At 35.1% G+C, this 27,232-nt stretch overlaps 1 protein-coding gene across 4 annotated transcripts in view; it reads right to left on the reverse strand.

Annotated features, from left to right (window-relative positions):
- The window catches only part of LRBA (LPS responsive beige-like anchor protein), a 764,390-nt gene that overhangs the window by 604,465 nt on the left and 132,693 nt on the right, over positions 1 to 27,232 (reverse strand). For all 4 annotated transcript variants that reach the window (XM_036089189.2, XM_078069304.1, XM_036089190.2 and 1 more), the window contains 4 exons: positions 22,004 to 22,172; positions 16,891 to 16,970; positions 15,507 to 15,569; positions 7,573 to 7,670 (listed from right to left, as the gene is read on the reverse strand). In XM_036089189.2, the coding sequence (XP_035945082.2) occupies positions 7,573 to 7,670; positions 15,507 to 15,569; positions 16,891 to 16,970; positions 22,004 to 22,172 (410 nt within the window). The remainder of the gene's footprint in view (positions 1 to 7,572; positions 7,671 to 15,506; positions 15,570 to 16,890; positions 16,971 to 22,003; positions 22,173 to 27,232) is intronic.

The raw sequence follows: 27,232 nt of genomic DNA on the forward strand, positions 1-27,232 counted from the left end.
TAAAAATTAAATTGTCTGTAAAAGAAATATTAACATAAGTTTAATACTGGTGTAAAAACCACAACACTCTAAGACATTTTAACATAGAATGAATTAATCTATGCTTGCTATAGTTTAACTTAACAAATAATCTTTGGTTAAAAATCAAAATGATTTCACCAAAAGATGAATTCCAGATAGAACTGTCTAATTACTTTCAAATAATGTTTTATTAGCATTAATAACATGAGAAGACCAAAATGACTACAATTGGACCTATACACCTCATATTTATCCTATAATAATTTTTTAAGTGTTGAATATTTCTCACTAAAGCTGAATCCAGTTAGTTTATTTTATCTACTAAACGTTAATAACCACTAAATTCTGTAAAACCAAGTGAGCATATTTTGCTTTTTGACCAAAGTTGAGTCCCTATTTAACATAAAAACATTTCTCATATTAGAGCAGGAAAATCCCGTACTGCTTCAAGGACATTTATATATTTTTCTAACTATAAAAAATGTATAAATATATATACATTTCTCTATTGGAAATAGAAAAAAGTATAAGAAAGATATTAAGAGTAATCCATAAGAAGCATTATTTAAAATTGGGGCATGTTTTCATATAATCTATTTTACTATTACTATACATATAATAAAAATTTATGGACATTCTAATATATATATCTATTTTTCTGAACTGAAAAATACTTCAGCATATACACTATAGCATTTTCAATGAAGAAAACATTCAGGTAATAGAAATACCAAAAAGAGTCATTTGAAAAGTAACAGATTATTTCAATCTGTTCATAGACATAAAAATGTATGATAAAAGCTCATTAGACTCCAAAAATTAAAAATTTAATACTTAAAATTTAAGCATGGCCTAGGATGTGACTGACACAGCATCAGAAAACATATTCAATTCTAAGGAAAAATAAGTGCCCCAAGATATCGGAGATAATGTCTAAATGATGTGATGGTGGAAAAGAATTTATATTTAATAAGTAAATGAGAAAATTTCTGTCATTTAATGGAAATTAAATTGCCACTTAAAATTTGTAAAAGTTACTGACTTCTATGATGCAGTCTGGCATTCCTATATTACCTGCCACCAGGAAAGACTATCCCCCCACCTCCAAATTTCTCCATGTTTTTCAATTTGAGCCTGTTACACTCCATTTGACTTTCAATTAATATGAAAGTTTCACTAAATACATACCTGCGCTCTTTTCATGTTGGCCTTTAAAAATTACTTTTAGGTAGCAATGTAACCATAAACAGATAATGAAATTATGTATCAATGCTCCATTTGGATTCTCTGTCTCTTTAACTCATGAAAGATATCAAGAAGAAAGAAAAACAGAAAGTATGACAGGACAGACAAGCAGACAGGAAGAAAAAGATAAAGACAAGAAAGAAAGAAAGATAGGGCGCCTGGGTGGCTCAGTCGTTAAGCGTCTGCCTTCGGCTCAGGTCATGATCCCAGGGTCCTGGGATCGAGTCCCACATCGGGCTCCCTGCTCGGCGGGAGGCCTGCTTCTCCCTCTCCCACTCCCCCTGCTTGTGTTCCTGCTCTCGCTATGTCTCTCTCTGTCAAATAAATAAATAAAATCTTAAAAAAAAAAAAAGAAAGAAAGAAAGAAAGATAGAAAGAAAGAAAATCGACAATTCAGAAAATCTCATACTGAATTTTTGGAGCAAAAAAATATTTCCAAAGAACTCCAATTAGATTTAAAAGAACTACCTACCCATCATTCCCAAGTTATTTATATTCTATATAACTACTATAAATATTCAATAAATCTCTTTATCTAGTGCTTTTCACATTTCCATATATTTGTCCAAATTACAGATTTTTCATTTATTCGCAATAAGTAAAAAACTGGGAAGGTATCAAAATTTAAAGCATACTATAAAAAAACAGTGCTTTAAACACTAATGCCAATGTGGAAGTCAGCATTTCCCTCCACACAAAAAAAGACAGAAATAAAATTAAACAAAATTTTCACATGTAACCTTTCAACCAGCGAAAAAACAAATTGAGAGGCAAATTGAGAGGCATTTATTATTGAGAAATTACTACACACTAAGGTAAGAAAATCAAAAGTCAATGGCTTTGATGATGGGACTAACACCCAAACCACCATCCCAGTTGAGAGGGAGAGGGAGAGAAAACAGAGAAGAAATAAAAAACATAAATAAGCTGAGAAACCAGATGCTGCACACCATGGAGTAAATAAAATCTGGAGATTAGACAAGGCAAATTATTAAAACAAACAAAAAACCAATAACCGATGGGGCGCCTGGCTGGCTCAGTCAGTAGATCATGCAACTCTTGATTTCAGGGTTGTGAGTTCAAACCCCATGTTGGGTATAGAGATTATTTAAAAATGAAATCTTTTTAAAAAGAAAACCAGTGGGGCACCTGGATGGTGCAGTTGGTTAAGCGTCCAACTCAGTTTCAGCTCAGGTGGTGATCTCAGGGTCGTGAGATCAAGCCCCACATCAGGCTCTGCACTCAGCACAGAGTCTGCTCAAGATTCTCTCCCTCTGCCCCTGAAACTCATGTGCTCCCTCCTCTCTTACTTTCCCTCTCTCAAATAAATAAATCTTTAAAAAAAAAGAAAACCAACAACCCTTGGACAAACAAAACAGAAGTCAGACTTGCTATAATATTTATCTGAAATACTCAGTTTTCAACCAAAATTACTACATATGCAAGGAAATAAAAAAGTGTGACTCATAATTTTTAAAAAAAGCAGTCAATCAACGAAATGATTCAAGTTCCAAGTGTCAGATTTTGCAAACACTTCCAAGACATGCAATAAATACATTCAACTAATTTTAAAATGGTATGTTTAAATAATTAAAAGAAAACAGATTAACAGTAAACAATAAGGAAATTCCAATAAAGATAAAAACGAATCACATGAAGATTCTAGAGGTGAAAAGTAAACACGAAAAAAGAAAAATTCACAAGAGGTACTCAACAGCAGATTCAGATGGCAAAAGACAGAGTCTGTGAACTTCAACAGATCAAAAGAAATTATCCAATCTAAAGAACAGAGAGAAAACGATGGAAGGTAAATTAACAGACCTTTAGAAACCTGTGAATGGCTAAAGAAGATGTGGTATATATATACAATGGAATATTATGCAGCCATCAAAAGGAATAAGATCTTGCCATTTGCAACGACGTGGATGGAACTGGAGGGTATTATGCTGAGCGAAACAAGTCAAACAGAGAAAGACATGTATCATATGACCTCACTGATATGAGGAATTCTTAATCTCAGGAAACAAACTGAGGGTTGCTGGAGTGGGGGGTGGGGTGGGAGGGATGGGGTGACTGGGTGTTGGACACTGGGGAGGGTATGTGTTCTGGTAAGCGCTGTGAATTGTGCAAGACTGTTGAATCTCAGATCTGTACCTCTGAAACAAATAATGCAATATATGTTAAGAAAGAAAAAAAGAAGAAGAAGAATGTAGCAGGAGGGGAAGAATGAAGGGGGGGAAATCGGAGGGGGAGAAGAACCATGAGAGACAATGGACTCTGAAAAACAAACTGAGGGTTCTAGAGGGGAGAGGGTTAGGAGGATGGGTTAGCCTGGTGATGGGTATTGAGGAGGGCACGTTCTGCATGGAGCACTGGGTGTTATGCACAAACAATGAATCATGGAACACTATATCTAAAACTAATGATGTAATGTATGGGGATTAACATAACAATAAAAATTAAAAAAAAAAAAAAAAAAAAAAGAAACCTGTGAGACAATGTAGTATTCCATCGTAGGTATAATGCAAGAGCCAAAAAAAAGAGGAATGGGGAAGAAAAACTTTCTTCAAGTTTCTTCAAACTATGGGGGGAAATCTTCCAAAATTTAATGAAAAAACATTAACTTACAGATCCAAGAACTCAATAACAAAAGGATAAAAAACAAAGAGAATCACAACTTAACAAAATATAGTAAAATTTCAAAAATAAAAACAATTGTTAAAAGCATCAAGATAAATATGACTCAACATATAGAAAACAACAGTAATACAAGGCTGACATCTCAGCACAAACAGTAGAGGCCAAAAGTCAATTAAACCAAAGTGCAAACTGAAAGAAAACTGTTAAAATTTTATATCCAGCATAATTATTATCCAAAAATGAAGAGAAGTAAAAGTATTCTCAGATGAACAGACTGGGAAAATTCATTGCTAACATACATGCCTTATAAGAAATAATAAAGTCCACCAAGAAGAAAGGAAATATAGTATTATAAAATCATTAAACAGAAAATATTTTTTAGAAAACTAGGGGCACCTGGGTGGCTCAGTCAGTTAAGCAGCCAACTCTTGATTTTGGCTCAGGTCATGATCTCAGAGTCCTGCAATTAAACCCCACAGAGGGTTCCCCGCTCAGCGGGGAGTCTGCTTGAGGATTCTCTCTCTCTCCCTCACATTCTGCCCCTCCCCCCCCGCTCATCCCCCTGCTCATGCACTCACGCTCACTCGCTCTCTTGTGCTCTCTCTTTAAAATAAATAAATAAATCTCTAAAAAAAAAAAAAAGGAAAGAAAGAAAGAAAACTAAACAATCAACAGGGAGTTCTGGTTTAACCAAGATCGAGTAAAGCTAATAACAGCCTCTCTGTCTTACATATTAGAACTAAAACAATGGGAAAAAATACAAAAAGCAATTTCGTTAAGTACTCTGAAGACCAAACAAAAGCAGATGCATTGGTGTAAAGGAGGTAAAATTTGGAGAATTATCCATTACAGAGAGAAGAGTCTCAATTTTTATTTTCCCTTGTAAATCTGACCCAAAAGTGAGCTCTTATCTCAGAGGTGGATGTTAGAAGCTCAGATGGCTAATATTCTGACAAAAATTGTCCTCTGGTTAGAGGAACTAAGAAAATGGGTTCGTACAGGTGGCGGGGGGGGGCAGGGAGGAGAGTGGTCCTGAATAGGAGCAAACAGGAGAGAAAAATCCTCAGAATCTTTGTAAAACCCCACAAAACTCCTAAACTGACTCAAGAGATGTACTTGTGTGGAGCAGACACAGACCAGAATAGCGAAATCCTTCTATATTAAAAAAAGAGGGATGCCTGGGTGGCTCAGTCGTTAAGCGTCTGCTTTTGGCTCAGGTTATGATCCCAGGGTCCTGGGATGGAGTCCCGCATCAGGCTCCTTGCTCAGCAAGGAGCCTGCTTCTCCCTCTCCCTCTGCTGCTCCCCCTGCTTGTGCTCTCTCTCTCTCTCTGACAAATAAATAAAAAACCTTAAAAAAATAAATAAAAATTAATTAATTAATTAAAAAAATATTCTGAATTATCACCCAATTCTCTACCTAATCGCTGAGTGCATTATGTGCAACAAAGACACAAAGCAGGACAAGAGAGGTTTTTACAATAAATGACATTTGGAACCCCTACCCACAAAGGATAAGTAGAACTTGCAGTCTGACCCTTCTTACTAAAATAAAATAAAACAAAATGTCAACATTAGTTAGAGGATTTTAACAAAACACATAGTTTATAAAAGATAACATTCACAATGTCTAGGATACATTAAAAAATTACTCAACATACAAAGAACCAAGAAAATACAACCATTTCTCACAGGAAAAGACACTGAACAAATGCTGATGAGATAGGCAAATTGTTGTAACTATGACACAAAGATATTAAAGGAGCTATTATAAATATGCTCTGGAAGGTAAAAGTAAACACAGTCTAACAGTATCAGAAAATAGGGTTCTCAACAAAAAAAGTATAAAATTAACCATATTAAAATTATACAACTGAAATGTACAAATCTAAAATATTTATGAGATGAGCTTAATACCAAAATAGAAAAAGCAAACAAAAAGTTCATAAAGTTGAAGATCAAGTTTATCACACATAGCAAGCTTCTATATCAACAGACAGTTATCAAATCTGAAGAACAAAGGAAAAAGATTGACATAAACTCAAAAGAGGCTCAGGGATGTGTAAATCAAAACCCCTAATATTCATGTCACTAGAGACCCAAAGTAAAGGGAGAGAGATACAACTGAGGCAAAAAATAGGAAAATAAGGGCCCAAAACATCTCAAAATTGGTGATAATCACAAAGAAAACTACAATGAAATTGTAGGGGGAGCTAGAGAATATGTCTTGAAAGCAAGTACAAAAGTGTAGTACATTTTATTTAGCAAATAAAGATTTAAATAACAATATATTTCTCATTCGAAACCATGGGTACCAGCAAACAATGGAAAAATATTTTAAAGTACTAAAAGAAAAAAGTAGAATTCTACACAGAATTCTATATGCAGCAAAAATAACCTTGCGTGATGAAGGCCAGATAAAATTATATTCAGAGGGATGCCCCGGTGGTCCAGTTGGTTGAGTGTCTTGGTTTCAGCTCAGGTCATGATCTCAGGTCATGAGATGGAGCCCTGCTTCCGGCTCCACGCTCAGCAGGGAGTCTGCTTGAGATTCTCTCTCCCTCTTTCTTTGCCCCTCCCCCCACTCGCACTCTCTAAAATAAATAAATAAATAAATCTTTTTAAAAATTATATTCAGGAAAAATAATTTAAAAATTCATTTCCAAGAAAACTGCTCAACAACAAATGTGAATAGAGTTCTTCCAGAATGGAAGAAAAGAATAAAAGAAGTTATAACTATCTGGAAAAATGTAAACAGGGATTTTTCTTCCCTTAAATTCTTAAAATACATATAACAAGTGAAACTAAAAATTGTATCATTGTCTAGAGAGACTTGTGATATATTAGATGTAGTAACAAACAATGGCGGTTAAAGGGATAAATAGCTGAAATGGTTCTATATTTTATTTGAAGAGGTAAAATATTAAAGTAGACTGTGAAATCTCTGTGCAACTACTAAAAAAAATTTACGCAGAGAAAGATATAAAACCAAATAGATTAATTTTAAAAGAATACTAAAGGAATTCAAATACAAAGAACACAGGAAAAGAGAAAAGGAGGGAAAAAATTACACTAGGACAAATAAATAATAAAATGCTAGGTGAAAATAAAGCCTTATCAGTAGTTACATTAACCATAAATAGTCTAAACACAACGAGAAGACTTAGTTTCTCAGAGTATATTTCAAAAAAAATAAAACTGTAAGAAAACAAATTTCTGTTGTTTAGGCAACCCAGTCTATGATATTTTGTTATGGAAGCTCACGTAGACTAATACAATGATGATTTGGGATTAGGGATGAAGGTAGCAATATTTAAAAGGGAGCAGAGAGATCTTTTCTTGCAGTGCAAATAAGTACTACTGTCCTAGGACCTAAAAATAACTCTGCTAAAGAATTCAGTCCTATAATACCTGTGTAACAGCACTAACCATACAAAATACTAACCTGATTTGCCTGATCTGTCTTTACAAATTAAATAGTAACACATCCTCTATAATTAAAGATTTCTTCAAAAAACATAACACATGAAATTGATGGGTCTTATACCTTAATTCATTTATAATATATGATCCAGTAGTATGTCCCATATTTAAGAATCTTCTATCACTTCCAAACTAAACTCTTATAATTTTAAATATACTTAAATCCCTGATATACAACTCTTACCGTAACCCATTCCTTTGGTCAAAAGCAGGAATCATAGAGTTAGGATGTTCTGACATTAAGGCAACAAGCAGTTGTAGGACATCCATTAGATTGTCATCCTAAAATCAAAATAGAAATTTTTTTAAATATGGAAAAAAGAACTTTTTGAACACTGAATACTTCCGAAATGAAAAAAAATTGTAACTTAAAATAATAAATAGACATATGAGCAATATATACTTGTTTTTAACAAGCTCGTTCTTTACACACACATATTCATCTGTTTAACTCGAAATACACATCACCAAATAGTCAAATGTCTTAATCAAAGAAACATAATCCTTCTTATAGTATAGAGTATCAAGATTTCCTGAAACATATCCTATAGATCTACTACATCTAACGTAACAGGTTTTTTTTAGACAGAGGTTTATACATCAAGAAATTGAGGAAAGGGGAAACTAAGTTGTTTTCTTTTTTTATAGCAAAACATATCAGAGCCTTTAATAAGGTAATCAATGTTGGCAATCTGATGGCAGTGTTGGAGACAACGTATGTATCATTTCCCAATTTATTTATTTTTTTTTTTTTAAAGACTTTATTTGCAAAATAAAATGGCCAGGATGCCCTGGTACAGATGAGATGGTCCATGGTACATGACCAAGCCCATGGCCTTTGGGCTGCTGTTTCGTTTTGCTTTGTTTTCTATTTTGTTTAAGTTGTAATTAAAAGGCTTTTTTAGGTGTTTCTAAAGGGAAAACTTCTATTTCACTGGTACAAGTGAGGGCTTAGGTATGGACAAGTGGAAATATTGTTGAAACTACAAAATCCTTTTAAGATAGTGCTATGGATGAAGACTCCCAAGTTTATTAATTTTTTTCTTACAAGCTATTCTCTCAAATAAAAAAAAAAATTACTGTGACTAAGAAATAATTTCCTGAGTACTTCAGTGTGTACGACTGTAGCAGGAAAGAGCTTGGTACTTGTCGGTCTCGTCACCCACATTCCGTACCAGCGGTAGGAAAGACATTCTTAACTTTTTATCGAAACACAAGCCTTTTCATAAAATACCAATTGGCTTTGTAGATTAGAGAAATTTCATGTGAAATCTTGCCTTTTTATTTTTTCATTTGAAAACTACCACAAGTCACAGAATATTTGAGTGGTCTTTCCTAATTTTGTTCTTACTTAAACTTGATGGAGAAAGAAAAATAAAATGAAGTTGCAGTAACCGATTATTGCCATCTTTATATTTTCTTGAAGAAATCTATGCATTTTCAAGATGAAACTAGAGCGTATGATGTTCCATGAGACATCAGGGTGGATTACTGTTCACTGAATTAATTCCCTGTATAATGTGCTCTTTTCTTACTCTGAACACCTTGGTAGCTGTCACTTCTTCAGAAAGACAGCCTCCCTCAGAGTAGTCCTTGCTTCTGGCTGTTAGAGCATGTGTGTGAGAATTTCCACGGCACACGTGATCTTGGCATTGTAAATTCAGTATCCCAGGACTTGAACCTTTATGCTATGTTTTTGAAGATTTTTTAATAATGTTCATCAGTAAAAAATATTTTTGATCTAAATATAGGCTCAGTGTATCTGTAGATAGTGTTTTGTCTCGTTCGTTTCACGTTTTTGTCTAGGCAAGGAACGTTAAGATTTCAAATAAAATTTCACAAAAAAAAAAAAAAGATTTCAAATAAAATTTCGAACCAAAAACATTTAAAATGCAGTTCTGGTTTTTCTATTACTTTTTATACTCTACCTTCAAAGTGTCAGGCTGAAAGAGTTTATTTTGGTGGTCAAAAAATAAAATATGCTTCCACTCATGTAACTATTTTAAATATCAGGAAGTAAAATAATGAAAGACACACAAATCGCTCCCTTTAAGAATGTTGATCTCAGACGGTGGGCAGACACTCGGTCTGTGAGACAGGTTGGTCTTTCATTGTTAGGACGCCAGCTTGTAAAGGTATTCTCAAAAATGTTTTTTCTGATTAGAATTATTTTTTGAAAATGTAGGAAGCTTGTTATTCCTTGTAAGTATTCAGGTTGCCTTTTTTTACGCAGTTGTGGAAAGAATGTAAAATGTTTTAATACATTCTTTATTAATCTGAGAACTTCCTATTTCTTCACGTGAGAGAGGGAAAGAGGAACACCCTAAAACATCTTTTTCTCAAAGTCAGCAGTGGAGGTTACAAATAGTGTGCATTTTTTATAGTAATTGCAGCCATGTCTGCAGGCTGGCATGCATGGCATACTCAATGGCAAGCCTTGGGCATGGGCTCCGGCATGGCAGTGGCTAAAACGGCGTATGAGATGGTCCCGGCTGACGACAACTTCCCCACCATCGTGGCTGCAGTGGAGGAGGGGCGGACCATCTACAACAATATGAAGCAATTTATCCGCTACCTCATCTCGTCGAATGTGGGGGAACTTGTCTGTATCTTCCTGACAGCAGCCCTTGGATTTCCTGAGGCTTTAATTCCTGCCCAGCTGCTCTGGGTCAATCTGGTGACAGAGAGCCTGCCCGCCACTGCCCTGGGGTTCAACCCTCCCGATCTGGACATCATGAATAAACCACCCCGGAACCCGAAGAAACCCCTGATCAGCGGATGGCTCTTTTTCCGTTATCTGGCCATTGGCTGTTATGCTGGCGCTGCTACCGTAGGTGCTGCTGTGTGGTGATTCATTTGCTGGCCTCATCCGGCACCAGAGGACTCATACAGGTGAGAAGCCCTATGAGTGTAATCAGTGTGGCAAAGCTTTCAGGGATAGCTCCTGTCTGACCAAGCACCAGAGAATTCACACAAAGGAGACCCCATTTGGGGTGCCCCATTTGGGCACCCATTTGGGTGTTGAGTTTGATAAGTTCTTTATAGATTCTGGATACTAGCCCTTTATCTGATAGGTCATTTGCAAATATCTTCTCCCATTCTGTCGGTTGTCTTTTGGTTTTGTTGACTGTTTCTTTTGCTGTGCAAAAGCTTTTTATCTTGATGAAGTCCCAATAGTTCATTTTTGCCCTTGCTTCCCTTGCCTTTGGCGATGTTTCTAGGAAGAAGTTGCTGCGGCTGAGGTCGAAGAGGTTGCTGCCTGTGTTCTCCTTTAGGATTTTGATGGACTCCTGTCTCACATTTAGGTCTTTCAACCATTTGGAGTCTATTTTTGTGTGTGGTGTAAGGAAATGATCCAGTTTCATTCTTCCGCAGGTGGCTGTCCAATTTTCCCAACACCATTTGTTGAAGAGATTGTCTTTTTTCCATTGGACATTCTCCTGCTTTGTCGAAGATTAGTTGACCACAGAGTTGAGGGTCCATTTCTGGGCTCTCTATTCTGTTCCATTGATCTATGTGTCTGTTTTTGTGCCAGTACCATACTGTCTTGATGATGACAGCTGTGTAATAGAGCTGGAAGTCTGGAATTGTGATGCCGCCAGCTTTGCTTTTCTTTTTCAACATTCCTCTGGCTATTTGGGGTCTTTTCTGGTTCCATACAAATTTTAGGATTATTTATTCCATTTCTTAAAAAAAGTGGATGGTATTTTGATAGGGATTGCATTGAATGTGTAGATTGCTCTAGGTAGCATTGACATCTTCATAATATTTGTTCTTCCAATCCATGAGCATGGAACGTTTTTCCATTTCTTTGTGTCTTCCTCAATTTCTTTCATGAGTATTCTATAGTTTTCTGAGTACAGGTTCTTTGCCTCTTTGGTTAGATTTATTCCTAGGTATCTTACGGTTTTGGGTGCAGTTGTAAATGGGATCGACTCCTTAATTTCTCTTTCTTCTGTCTTGTTGTTGGTGTATAGGAATGCCACTGATTTCTGTGCATTGATTTTATATCCTGCCACTTTACTGAATTCCTGTATGAGTTCTAGCAGTTTTGGGGTGGAGTCTTTTGGGTTTTCCACATAAAGTATCATATCATCTGCAAAGAGTGAGAGTTTGACTTCTTCTTTGCTGATTCGGATGTCTTTTATTTCTTTTTGTTGTCTGATTGCTGTGGCTAGGACTTCTAATACTATGTTGAATAGCAGTGGTGATAGTGGACATCCCTGCTGCGTTCCTGACCTTAGGGGGAAAGCTCTCAGACCTTCTTTATGTAAAACTGTCAGTCAAGACCAAAACATATCACTAAAGTTAGTGTCTGTGCTATAGACCCAGATCACCAGGGACATTATAAGCAGCACAAACAGCCAGGAAATCCCATCGGGGCATGCCGAGAACGAGCAGGATTTGGTGGCAGGCCGCACACACCCTTTACCAGGTTTCAGGTAGTTGCGGGCCACAAACTTGAGTGTCTCGTCCATTAGAATCATAGACAAGGAGATTTTCAGCACCATCAGCCACTGGGTCAAATTCAGCGGTGTGATCTGGAAAGTAAGTGGCAAAGGTTCCACATAGAGGATGAGGAAGTGGAGCGACATGGACAGGCAAATGGAGCCCACGAGCCAGATGTTCTCCCAGGGGGGCATCCTCAGCAGGGACTGGTTTTCAGATAAGCTGTTGAGGGCGTCACACATCTCTATGGTTACTAGAACAGACAGCGGCATTGTCATCGGGTATGGGGACTCAAAGATTGCACAATCCACTCCTTCAAAGTCCGGGTTGTCATCTTTACACCGTAGGAAGTGGCTCAGCTGGTAGAAGGACCCTTCTGCTTCTGAAGGTTTCAGCATTTAATTAGAACTACATCAGAGGATATAGGACAAGGCAACTCACTCAGGATTAAACAGGAGAAATGTAGAATCAATTCCTGATGGACTGTCCTTGGTAATAATGCTTTTTTCATCATACCAGCCCTTCCAAATCCTGAATTTGTATTTGAGCCAGTGTTAGAAAATCATGTATTCCACCTGAACAACTTTAGGTCAGGGAATGGGAAGTATGATTCATATCCTATTCCTGAAGCTAAATCTCAGAGCCTCACTCCTCAAAACAAGAGATCAAGATGCTTTTCATATTCATTTAAAAAAGAAAAAAACCCAGAATGGATCAAAAAAAAAAAAAAATTAACAAGGACACAAGTGCCCTGACACAGGACAGAAGATAGCTAGAAAAATATGCCTTAGGAAAGTTAGGGAGCCCTATTACCTTATTTCAAAACTGTACCTAACAGCTATTTTTCCATTGATCTAGCTACTCCTGCCCTACCTCCCAATATGGCACAGCAAGGCCTCAGTTGAAGAATCCCTTATACATACAGGCTGGTATAGTACTTCTCAATTAACTAGAATAGGATCCCATCCCCATATGATCTCATTCCAGGTCTATGGCTGACTACCTTCATTATTATGTTTAGAGATGGTTTCACCTCTTGAAAATATGGCTACTAAAGCACAAAACATTGTTTTAATAATGATCAATAAATCATCTTCCCCCCCTGCCCTTTACATGCAGCTGAAAAGTGACTGACAGAGTACTATGAACTTTGTATGGTTGAAATTCTCATTAAATGATCATTAGCTAATTGTCACTAAATTTACATATTAAGGAAATTATATATAGAATACTGCAAAAACACAGTAAAAGACTGAAGTTTGCCCATTTCTGCTCAGGAAGTCCCTTCACTCCCAAGCATTATATTTCGACTCCAAAGTTTATTGTTATTACTGTTTTTCCTCCTTTTGATCTTCCTTTTGTTCCCCAGTGCCAGAACTTCCAGAGCCTTCTCGCTCAGATGCCATCTTTTTGTATGCCATTTCGAAGAGCTTCAGTGATGCTTGCTGAAGGGAAGATGCTGCCTGCCTTATGTTTTCTCCTGTTTCACTGTCTTTTCGAGCCAGAAGTTCCCTCATTTTGGAAATCTCTTCTTTTAGCTTGTTGCATTCATCAGCAGGCAATTGGTCCTTAAATTCTTCCATTTTTGTTTCTGTGTCATGAATGATTCCTTCAGCCATATTAACAGCTTCAACTCGTTCCTTCTTTCGCCGGTCTTCTTCAGCATACTTTTCTGCATTTTTATGCACGCCATGTGCATGTGGCCCAGGCCATTTTTAACACATGCATGGCATGGCATGGTATGGTATGGCATGCCAGAGCATGGCCATGGTACATGGTCTGGGACCATGCCAGATGGTCCTGGGTACCAAGGACATATATTATCTGTTGACAGTATTGAGGATAGAGATTATCAGTAAATGTTTACTGAGGCAACATACTACTGTATATAGTATAACTTGATAATACTGACAGAACAGCACAGAAGCATATATGAGTTCTGAAATCCAAAACAATTCCAAGACAATCCTACATGGCCTTGGTTGAATATTCCAGTATGTATGCATATTTAGAACCAACTTGGCAATACTGACTCAAAAAAAGACAAGGGAAGCAGCTATCAGGAGCTAGTTTTCACTGTTGCCCTGTCTGTAAGTTTCTGTTCACTGCTTTGGAACTGCAGCTATTTGAACATCTAATTTTCAGTAAGCTAAGCAGATAATCTAGAGCTAGGGCACTGAGGCTTGGGAAAAGGTTTATTTGAAAGACCTAAAAGATTTCTGAATTAACCGATTAAGAGAAAAGAGAAGATCACCATGATTTCCAGTTTCTCTTTTTTGAAGTACTTCAGTCCCATAGGGAGTTAGAGTAAATAAAAAACAAAATCATATACAATAACATTACCAGGAAGTTCAGTTGAAAAATCTTCAACTATTACATTGGGTAAAGGAAATCAACAAATAAAATACCCTAATCAAGAGGAAAAAGAAAGCACAATCATTAGGTTTGAGTCAAATATGATCCAAACAAGAAATTTATTCCACTCTTCTACCTCAATTAAGAGCGATAGGTCAAAACAGTATCTCCCATCTATTGATGATTTAAAAAGACATTTATTTCACACTATAACAGATACTTATTAAAACACAAGACATGAACTATAAACAGAAATGAAATTAACATTTGAAATGCTGTGCTTTACATGAAATTACATCAATTCTAAATTTTACTTACTTAACAAATACTTAATCCAATTACTTAATTAGATTACGTTGGCGTGTATTACATTCTCCCAGGGCAAAATAATAAAGAAAAAAAACCCAAACATTTCAACCTATTTTTCAACCTTTGTTATGTGGTTGAACATAATTACAAATCCCGTTATAAATAAGTTGTTTGACTTAAAAGTATTTGAATATGCAAAATCAATTGGAAGATTGTTTTATGAATTTAAAAATCTAATCATTTTTAGTCATTTTCATAACCTATTTTGCCATATGTTACACAGGTTCCTAGAGATACAATGAAGGTATTCTTTGGCATACTCTCTCTTTTTTTTTTTTTTTTTTTAAGATTTTATTTATTTATTTGACAGAGAGAGACACAGCGAGAGAGGGAACACAAGCAGGGGGAGTGGGAAAGGGAGAAGCAGGCTTCCTGCCAAGCAGGGAGCCCGATGTAGGGCTCAACCCCAGGACCCTGAGATCATGACCTGAGCCGAAGGCAGTCGCTTAACCAATTGAGCCACCCAGGCTCCCCCTTTTTGGCATACTTTCTTATTAATTCAATGAGATCCAATTTCAAAACTTTTTAAAACTTTTCATGATTATTCTCAGAGCTTCTTGCGGTAATAAAAGGTATTTAAATGAAAGTTGCTAAGATTTAGTTCCTAAGTACATTTACTCTCCATTATAGTTATATTAATGAAAGATCACTTTAACTTTTTTACTTTAAAAACAAAGACCATAGGGCGCCTGGGTGGCTCAGTCGTTGGGCGTCTGCCTTCATCTCGGGTCATAATCCCAGGGTCCTGGGATCGAGTCCCACATCAGGCTCCCTGCTCGGCGGGAAGCCTGCTTCTCCCTCTCCCCCTCCCCCTGCTTGTGTTCCTGCTCTCGCTGTCTCTCTCTCTGTCAAATAAATAAATTTTAAAAATCTTAAAAAAAAAAAACAAAGACCATAATGCAGCTTCAAAAAATAAAATCCCAAAATATAAATTTCAAATGTTACCTCATGCATAGTGAGTAGGTAATTAAGAATGGCCTGCAGTTCATCTTCCTTTACTCCAGAATCCTTTAAAAACATAACATAAGTGTCTTAAAGTATCTTATACATACATTTAAAAAAGTTTTTTTTAAAGGTAAATAATACACAACGTTTGTCAACCTGGTCAACTGCTATATATACAAAGATACTATAATATAGAATCTAAATTTAAAACATGTATTAGGGGAAACACTAAAGATATTCAATAATCAAGACTGTGTAGAAGAAGTCAAAGAAATGATATCAAGTATCCTGTTTTCAGAACCATATATGACAGGCTGTCTAATAAAGCTATAGAATCCTGAAGTAAGAAAACCAATAATTCGTCATAAAAGAGTACTATTCACACCTATCACTCCACCAAATACAGAAGACAGCTTTTCTATTTCTTTTTTCTATTAAATTTGGAGAGTAAATGAACAGCTTCTAAAATTACCAGTTACAAGGTCAGGTACTAAAAACTGACTAGTATTGTTCCCTGAGGAAAACACTGCATTTTTAAATATGAACTCAGTATGTAAATTTTCAACCTATCCTATCAATTTATTAATGATAACACAAAGCTGCAATGAGAAAAGAGCAATAAGAAAGAGAATTAGGAAACAAAAACACACAGAAAAAAATTAAAAAACACAAAAATCAAGTTATAAGTTTTTTTGTAAATAGAAATAAGGTATCTGAGTCTAAAAGATACACTAAAAGTTTGGCCCACTTAACATAATATTAAATTCTAAAAAATAAGAAAATGACATAGGAAAATAATAAAATATTAAAATAATAAATATATTTAAAAATATTAAAAATAAAATACATTTATACATTGCTCTCTTATAAAACCAAAAAACCTTCCTTAAAAATAATAAATTTTACTTTACCTACAACAGAATAAGATGGAACAAATGTAATAATTTCTAAAGGCTGATACATCTTTCTGGTACCTTTATACACAGTAATTTTTTCTCAAAATCTGAATGTCAGGTACAAGAGGCCCACTAAAAATGAAACCTCCTTGAAGAGTCTTGTTGTCTACTGTATCACTACTCCCAAGAATAATACCTAGTACTTAAGAGAAACTCAGTAAATATTTACTGAATGAAAGAATGAATCCACTTGAACCCCTAGAGAAATTCATATAACATATATTACAATTATCAATCTCCAATTCTGCAATGATGTACATCCATGTGTGCAATAAAGAACAAAAAACAGAATCAAGTATCTTTCAAGGTATTTTCCAATGTGTAACCCTAATAACCCAACAAAGAGTAAATAAACCCAAGATTGTATCTTATGTGAAATTATAAGTTAAAATACAGAATATGCTAAAGGAGAAGTAGTATAAACTCACCTTCATCACTAACTGCTTAATGAACATCAACAAGAATGCTCGTAGAGAAAGTATTTCTTTTTGATTAGGTCGTGGTCCATCTTTGAAAAAAATAATACACACACACACTTAGTGTTTCAAAGACCTCAAAGCAAAGTATAAAGCTGTCTTTCCTACTAGTTTTTTCCATATATTTATGAGAAACATAAAAGTGAGTCACCTAAAGAGACATATGCCTCAACATTATCATTTAGAATTGAAAGGAAGATAAAGAGTTTCGCAGATGAGCAAAAACTAAAGAAGTTATTCACCACTAAACATGCTTTACAAGAAATATTAAAGAGAATTCTTCAGGCAAAAAAAAAAAAAAAGGCTATAACTAGAAATAAGAAAATAAAGGAAAGAAAAAAATCACACCGGTAAAGGCAAACATATAGTAAAGGAAGGGGATCACTCACTTGGAAAGCAAGTATAAAGACTGAAAGACAAAAGTAATAAAATCAACTATATCTACAATAATTAGTTAAGGAATACACTAAATAAAAAGTTTAAAATATGATATCAAAAATATAAAACATTGGGAGATGAGAGTAAAAACGTAGTACTTTTAGAATGCATTTGAACTTAAGGAATCACCAACTTAAAATGGGCTTCTACATACATAGGTTGTTAGATATGAAGCTCATGGTAACCACAAACAAAAACCTCTAATAGGTACACAAGAAACAAAAAGGAATCCAAACAGAACAATAAACAAAATCATCAAATCACAAGGAAAGAGAGCAAGAAAAGAAACGAACAGAGAAGAACTATAAAAGTAACAGAAGACAATTAGCAAAATAGTAATAAATAAATATGTACCTGTCAGTAACAACTTCGAATGTAAATGAGTAAAAAACAAAACAAAACCCTCTATAGGCTGCCAACAAGAGACTCACTCTCTATAGACACACACAGAGTAAAAGTGAAGTGATAGGAAAAGATACACCATGCAAATAGAAATGAAAAGAAAGCTGAGCCGGCAATACTTTTATCAGACAAAGTAGACTTTTTAAAAAGGTGTAACAAAAGACAAATGCATTACATAATGATAAAGGGATTAAACCAACAAGAAGGTATAACACTTGTAAATATTTATGTGCCCAACACTGGAGCACCTAAATATATAAAACAAATATTACCAGACAAAAACGAGAACCTGAGAGTAATACAATAATAGTAGGGGATTTTAACACACCCCTTACATCAATAGATAGATCATCCAGACAGAAAATGTGTAAGAAAACAATGGTTTAAATAACACATTAGAACAAATACACTAAACAGATATACAGAATAGTCCACCCAAAAACAGAAGATACATTCTTCTCAAGCACATGAAACATTCCTCTACAATAATAGCATAGCATGACAGACCACAAAATAAGTCTCAATAAATTTAAGAAGACTGAAATCATATCAAGTGTCTTTTCCAACCATAATGATACGAAACTAGAAATAAATTACAAGAATAAAACTGGAAAAAAACATAAACATGCAGAAACTAAAAAACATGTTACTAAAAAGCCAACAGGACAATAAAGAAATAAAAGAGGGTATTAAAAAATACCTTGAGACAAATGAAAATGAAAACACAATGTTCCAAAATCTATGAAATACAGCAAAACCAGATCCAAGAGGGAAGTTTAGATCAAAACAGGCCTACCTCAAGAAACAAGAAAAATCTCTAAGACAATACAGATGGCCAACAGGCACATGAAAAGATGCCCAACATCACTACCATCTGTGAAATGCAAATCAAAGCAATAATGAGATTTCACCTCACACCTGCCAGAATGGCTAAAATCAAAAAGACAAAAAGTATTTAGTATTAGTGTGAATGTAGAGAAAAGAAATTTTCATGCACTGTTGATGGGAATGTAAAATGGTGCAGCCACTATAGAAAACAGTATGGAGATTCCTCAAAAAATTGAAAATAGAACTGCCATACAATCCAGCAATTCCATTTCTAGGTATTTATCCAAAGAAAACAAAAACATTAATTCAAAAACATATATGCAGGGATGCCTGGGTGGCTCAGTCGGTTAAGCGTCTGCCTTCGGCTCAGGTCATGATCTCAGGGTCTTGGGATCGAGTCCCGCATCGGGCTCCCTGCTCACCAGGGAGTCTGTTTCTCCCTCTCCCTCTGTCTCTTCCCCCTGCTCATGCTCTCTCTCTCAAATAAATAAATAAATAAAATCTTTAAAAAAAAAAAAAAAACATATATGCATCCCCATGTTAAGCAGAGCATTATTTACCATAGTGAAGATACGGAAGTAACCTAAATGTCTATCGACAGATACATGGATAAAGATGTGGTGTATGTATGTGTGTGTGCACACAAACACACACACACGAACGCACACAGGAATATTATTCAGCCATAAAAAAAGAGTGAAAACTTCTCACTGTGACAACATGGATGGGCCTAAAGAGTATGATGCTAAGTGAAGTAAGTCAGACAGCAAAAGACAAATAGTGTATGATTTCACTTGTTTGTGGAACGTGAAAAACAAAACAAACAAAGCAAAAGAGAAACAGATTCACAGATACAGAAAACAAACGGACAGTTGCCAGAGGGGAGGAAGGAAGAGAATGGGAGGACACACAAAATAGGTGAAGAGGTCAAGAGGTACAATTTTCCCATTATAAAATAGTAAGTCACAGGGATTTAATGTACAATGTAAGGAATATATAGTCAATAATATTGCAACAACTTTAGGGCGCCTGGGTGGCTCAGTCGGTTAAGCGTCTGCCTTCGGCTCAGGTCATGATCCCAGCGTCCTGGGATCGAGCCCCGCATCGGGCTCCCTGCTCAGCAGAGAGTCTGCTTCTCCCTCTCCCTCGGCCTGCCTCTCTGCCTACCTGTACTCTCTCTCTATATCTCTGTCAAATAAATAAATAAAATATTAAAAAAATAATAATAATAATATTGCAACAACTTTGCATGTTGACAGATGGTAACTAGACTTATTGAGGTGACATTTCATAATGTATATAAATATCAAATCACTATGTTGATACTAATAACTGTTTGTCAATTATTCTTCAATTTAAAGAGTTTTATGCCTCTAGAAAGACATTCAGTCTCACATACAATAGTATATACAGTGCTCCAAATGTACAAAATGGGTTACTTTGAAACTACAATGAAGGAGTTTATTTTTGATAAAGGTTAGATGAATTCCAAAATATGAAAATGAGGTAATAAAATTTGTATTCAATAATAATATGCACTTATATTTTGTTTTGAAAGACTATGAGAATGTTAGTACAGTAACAGTTTACAAAGGAAAATCCAAACTTAAATGTGAATTTAGTTAAAAAACAAAAAAGCTTCCATTACTCTTGTATAAGCTAATAAAAAATTTTTTTAAAGTACACCTCAACATCATTTGGTTCATTTAGAAAGGAAACATTATGTTGACTACCTCTGCCATCTCCTCCCCTTCTTAAAAAAGTCCCTGGTCACACATGGCTCACATTAAAGACAATTTTCATGTCTCAAACAAATAATCCCCAAGTAGAAAGCTTCTGAAACCAAACACCCATTGTTGTAAGATCCTGAAGTTAGGTACCTGTTTGCTTCATATTTTCTGCAATTTTCCCTCCACTAATCACTATTTATAGCTAGTTCTTAGACCACCAAAGCACAAGACCACCATGACCTTAAATAGATCAATTAAAATAGGAAGAAAATTGCTTAAAATTTGTTCCACATGACAATTCCTAGACAAAGAATCGGTTACAGAATTACAATAGAATCACAAACTTTGCCCAGCTCTCTCACTTCAAGTATGAGACTTTCCCAAGGTCACTAATCAGTTATAAAATCAATGCCAGAATACAAAACTAACACCCAGGACAGTACATGATACAGCTACAGTATCATCAAATAGTCATGAGGAAATTATGACCTAGTTCTCTGCCACAAAACTACCACCTTAAACAGATCATACAACTTCTATGTGTGCTCATATCTTTCTGAATTATACATAGCATATTCTCTGAGAATAAGCAGATTTTGAAAGGGATAAAGAAACACGGTATTAATATGAAATCTGTGTTTGTAAATCACTGAACAGCCAAAGCATTTAAATACAATGACTCTCCAGATCCATTTCCTGATTTCAAATAGCAGCCTTCAATTTTTATCAAGGTACTGAACCCATCCTCACTCTCAGACCATGTATTTCAGAAGTGCAAAGGCCTTCCATGCCCATGTATGGGCAATCAGAAAAATACCTGCCACATAAGACTGTGCACATGATGCAATCAGAGCCAATGAGCGACAAAGAGACTTTAGCTGGAAATGTTCGATACAGGCAGACACTCTTTTGCTAGACTTACAGTTTTAAGGATGTGAAGGTAGGGTGGCTGCTTGGCACTACAAGGGAGAGAATACATGAAAAGAGCCAACACAGAAGAACTGGGAAATGGAGAGACAAACTGGGTTCAAGGGGCATATTCTGAACCCTTGCACTAAGTTCAACTGAAAAAGCCAGTTTATATGAGCTGATTAACTCCCTTTTACAACAATAGCCAATTTGAAGAAGGTTGCACTTAAACCAAAAGACCCACCATTTGTCATAATTTTTATTTTGATACCTTCCATAAATTTGACATGATGAATGAATATTATCTCTCCAGTAATTTCCTGATTATACAGGAAAATAATTACTGAAATTTTGTAACTTCATTATATTATTTATTAGAAGTAAATACACCCCCTACTTCCTCAAGAAATCTCTATTTCCCAAAAAACATGGTTTTTCAATAATTCTCATTATGATAATTAGCTTCAGGATCAATACCATATGCTAATATAGAACTTCTCATTTTCAGTGCCTTAATTGTATCATATTTGCTCTGCAAACAACTTATACCAGCAGAAGTAGCATTCTTCCATAAAAGTAGCAAGTTATTAACTTCTGGCAACCTTAATTCAAGACAAACTATTAAAATTATCAATAAGATTAAAATAAAATTTTGCCATGATGATATTCAGAAAAACTTCAAGAATAATATATTATTGGTTAAAACAAAGAAAATAAAAAAAGATCTATGACAAAATATATAAACAGGGATAACATACCTAATCCTTTAGGGGTGATACCACTTCGATCCTGAGGATTCACTGCCCAGTAGTAATACTTCAGTGTATGCATGATGAGAAGCACTGTTCCAACTCTCCGAATGGCATTATATATGTTGACTGTACCAATGAATTCCGTGGATAGGTAAGTATAGAGTGTCAACTGAACCTAGAGAATCAAAATGAAGAACTTACATCAAAGAAGCAGCCTAGCATTTTACCACTGGTTCCAGTAATACTCTCAGGCTGTTTTACTTGGATCATACTTATTCCCAAAAAGTAAGATGCTGGGCGCCTGGGTGGCTCATTGGTTAAGTGACTGCCTTCGGCTCAGGTCATGATCCTGGAGTCCCAGGATCAAGTGCCGCATCAGGCTCCCTGCTCAGCAGGGAGTGTGCTTCTCCCTCTGACTCTCCCCTCTCTCATGTGCTCTCTTGCTCTCTCTCTCTCTCTCTCTCTCATTCTCTCTCTCTCTCAAATAAATAAATAAAATCTTTAAAAAAAAAAAAAGTAATATGCTGAGCTTGATGGTAACATCCATGCTAACAGATAACACATACTCACTGGCATGCGCACACGCATGCACACACACACATGCATGCACGTGCGCACACACACACAAAAGCACACACATTACTTATAAAACTAAACCAAGTAAATGCTACTTTTACAGTAACATTATAAAGGAAACATCCCCTAATATATAAAATTTTTACAGCACTGTTCCATGGAAATAACTTTAATTCCTATTAAGCAATCAGCAATTATTCATGAGCATATATAACTTCTTTACAGTAAGCTTACTAATTATACTATGCATAGTTGCTTTAAAAAGCTGGAAATTTTCTTCATTTTGCAGAAAAGTAGAAGCTAAAATAACAAAAAAAGAAAAAAGAAAGAAAAAATAGGAATAACTCGAAAGGGAAAACAGTAGAAGCCAAAAGGAATAAAAAAGTGTAAAGCCTACCTTAAGAAATATTAGAAAAACAGAATTCTGTTACAATAGCTCATTGATAGAAAGATTATAATCATAAGATTACAATCTCTCAAAATGTTTATCAGTATTATCCTCTAATTAGAAAACGATTCTACTGGGACACCTGGGTGGCTCAGTTGGTTAAGCATCTGCCTTCAGCTCAGGTCATGAGGGATCGAGTCCCACATTGGGCCCCTTGCTTGGCAGGGAGCCTGCTTCTCCCTCTGCCTGCCACTCCCCCTGCTTGTGTACGTGCTCTCTCTTGCATGCACTCTCTCTCTCTCTCTGACAAATAAAATCTTTAAAAAAAAAAGAAAGAAAAGAAAAGGATTCTACTAGTCTTATTTCCAAATAAATTATTTCAATAAACACATAAGAACTTAGTAACTTCAAAATATAAGCTCTTAAAAGAAACAAAAGATTATAGGTACTATTCTACCACCACACATTTCATATTAGTACAAAATTTCAGTGAAATTACGGCTCTAAAACTCACTCACAGCTACAATCTAGTACTTCCAACAGCACAAAATAAGGATTGCTTTTGTTCTACTATTGTATTAAAATCAAGAATTTTTCAATTCATTGCTAGTAGATATACTTTATAAGGTGAAAAATTTTAGGTAGAACATATACACTCGCCCTTAACCAAAGACCAAACTATTCCCAATCATTTAAAACGGAACATTTATGCTATCTTCCTAGACACTGACGGCATTTTCACTTTCAACCCTGCAAGATAATGTCAGTGTTACCTGGTAATTTCTTTACAGTGCAAAAATTAGGTACCTATCTGCAAGACTGTTGAATCTCAGATCTGTACCTCTGAAACAAATAATGCAATATATGTTAAGAAAGAAAAAAAGAAGAAGAAGAATGTAGCAGGAGGGGAAGAATGAAGGGGGGGAAATCGGAGGGGGAGAAGAACCATGAGAGACAATGGACTCTGAAAAACAAACTGAGGGTTCTAGAGGGGAGGGGGGTGGGAGGATGGGTTAGCCTGGTGATGGGTATTGAGGAGGGCACGTTCTGCATGGAGCACTGGGTGTTATGCACAAACAATGAATCATGGAACACTATATCTAAAACTAATGATGTAATGTATGGGGATTAACATAACAATAAAAAATTTAAAAAAAAAAATTAGGTACCTATCTTCCAGATGCCCTATAAATAAACAATCAAGGTTAAATGAATCAGAGAATCAATTAGTAACCATAATGGTGAAGAGTGGCAGATTCTGAACCACTTAAAATTGAGGTTCAATTTTATGATGATTATAGTTTAGAAAACTATATATGTGGACTATCCCACTGTCTCACTGAAAAATAATGTTGATGCAGCTAATATTATTCAATTATTCGAATGGATAGGCCCAGTTTACTTGTCATTGGGGCTATATAACACTTTTTTGACATGGTTCAAATTCAAATTGAACCACGGTTCAAATTCTTAACTATTTCAGTCATTTAGAAAATATTTACATCCACCTATGCATAGTGATGTATTATAGAAATACAATGACATATACATTATCCCTCAATAGCTGAAATCCAGTTGAAAAGATGAAAAAAACACATAAATTTAAGTAAAAAACCAATGTAATAAAGATGCCTATTGAAACATAAAGATTACTTAAGGAAATTCTTTTAAAAAGTGTCTAAAATTGGGGCGCCTGGGTGGCTCAGTCGGTTAAACGTCTGCCTTCAGCTTAGGTCATGATATGAGGGTCCTGGGATTGAGCCCTGCCTCAGTAGAGCCTGCTTCTTCCTCTCCCTCTGCCTTTCCTCCTGCCCCCATCACTTGTGCTCTCTCTCTCTCTCTCATAAATAAATAAAATCTTTAAAAAAAAAAAAGTCTAGAATTAACACATATATAAAGGGACATCTGGCTGCCTCAGTTGGTAGAGCATACAACTCTTGATCTTGGGGTTGTAAGTTCAAGCCCTACACTGGGTGTGGAGATCACTTAAAAAAAAAAAAAAAAAGAAACATAAGTATGTATGTAATTAATTCCATGTAGCTAATTGCAAAATATGTAATTAATTGCAAAATGAGTAGCAAAGACTTATTAGAATCTATCAATTTGGAGGTCAGAGAAATTATTATAGGATAAGCTAAAATACTCAAAAAAGCCTGACTAATAAAACAGGTATTAAAGTAGGCTTTGAAGATTAGTAGTAAGACAGGTAGAACAAAAGTAGAAATTCAAACAGGGAAAATCATATATCACACAACAACAGGTTTCCCAAGATCTTGTCAAATGGTCCACAATCCTGATTGTGCATTAGAATACTGGAAAAACATGTTTTTAAAATGCTGATGCCTGGGCCCTACCCCAAACCAAATAAAACACAATGTGCAGTAGAGGGTGTGGAATTCTGTTTTCTATTTAAAAAAAAAAAAAAAAAACCTCTCCCAACAGGTTCTATTGACAGCCAAGATTGAGAACCTCTGCTCTGGCTCAGTCTATTGAGAATGATACTGTAGTAAAAGAAAAACGAAAAGGCTTTAATATCAACATACTGAGATGAGTGAGAATGGTGACCTCAAGATTATCCATATGCTAACAATGAATAAACATTTCCTCATTTACTCATCATATAATCCAATAACCATATAAATTGTATGTGTTAATATCCATCTTTCCCATTGGACATTATATAAGGGCAAGAATTAGATCTCTCTTGTTCACCACAGCATCCACAGTGCCCATCATAAAGCAGTTAGTTACTCCACAAATGAAGGACTATTTTATACAAGAAATTTTGCCTCTCCTTTTAGGTCATTAAAAAGTCTCTGAAAAAATGAATAGATATTATACAGCACAGTAAACACCCTCTTCCAAAAGCAAAGGCTGATTCATACATATCTTCAACTTTGGTAACCACAGGTGGAATTACCACGAAGCTAATGAAGCTTAAACTTTATGCTCACTATCTGTACAGGTTCTCTGCAAAACCCTAAACCTCATTTTGTATGCATCATGTTGTATTTCTTTTCTTAAAAATTTCCTCCCTCCCTGTAATTGTATAACACTCAGATCAAACAAAGAAACTTCAGAAAACAAACCACCTTAGGACCATCTTTATAATACAATTTATAACCCCTTATGGATACAGAAAACAGCGTTTTTAAAACAAGGAAAGTTTAACATTAACAAATCAATTATAAATTCTAAAAACAAAATTAAAGAAAATTATTAACAAGGAAAAGTAAGAAATAGAGTGTAGTAATACCGGGAGCCTAAGAAAATGATATAATGAATTTTTAAAATATTCCTCTACAACTAAGTCTAAGAGGCTTTTAGACCACATCAAAAGAGATCCAAAGCCTTACAAATATGCTGCTTAGTAAGACAAAAAAAGTGTCTAGTAAAAGGTTTAAAAAGTAACTTGAAACAATCCTTGAAAAGAAATAAGACTGAGGGTCAAAGAAGAAAAAGAGGTCAAATTTGAACCCAGAGATAAAAAGGTACAACCTCCAGCTGCCTCCTTTGATTATTTCCAAATGGCAATCAGAGTCAGCAGCTGTTTTTCTCTTTAACATTTGAAAAGACCAACTGAAAATAAGATACTGTGACTCTAGAAAAGCAAAGAAAGTCTGCATTTTTTTCTGACAACTAAAATAAGTATGTGTTATTCCAACCTAAACAATGATAAACATTCTCAGTGGATCAAAAGGGAGAAGGGGAGAGAAGAAATTAATAGGTATGAAATAGTACAACTTCTAACAAAAACTGCAGATAAAGCAGATACAATTATGCAATTTAATAAAAATTTCTGTTTCAAGTTCTCCTGAACACTACCATAATTAATATTCTTAGGGGAATTTAATACATTAGGACTTAACAAAGGTTTTATTTATATACTTTATCATAAATTCACTTATATTCACTTAGAAGTAATTGGTTTATTGTTACAATACTAAACAAGTCGTGTACAAATATAATTGTATTTAATAATTTAAATTCATGTGAATTAAAATGATTGAGACCAGTATATCATGCAAGCCTTAAAACCAGGTGACATTTCAACTGTTCCTGCAGAATTAAACTCATGTATATGTATACATACATGTGTACACAGTGATATGTATGCATACTGGCAACAGAATAGAGGTACAGTTGATAGGAAACATATTTATATTGGAACTGTCCAACTTTTATTTATACTTAGTAAATCAAAGTCTCTCTCAAATAAAATTTTGATGTAACAGAAAATAAAGACTATAGCTCTGTTTTTTAAAAATACT

The sequence above is a fragment of the Halichoerus grypus genome, chromosome 3, assembly GCF_964656455.1.
Source record: "Halichoerus grypus chromosome 3, mHalGry1.hap1.1, whole genome shotgun sequence".
NCBI classification, from domain to species: Eukaryota; Metazoa; Chordata; class Mammalia; order Carnivora; family Phocidae; genus Halichoerus; species Halichoerus grypus.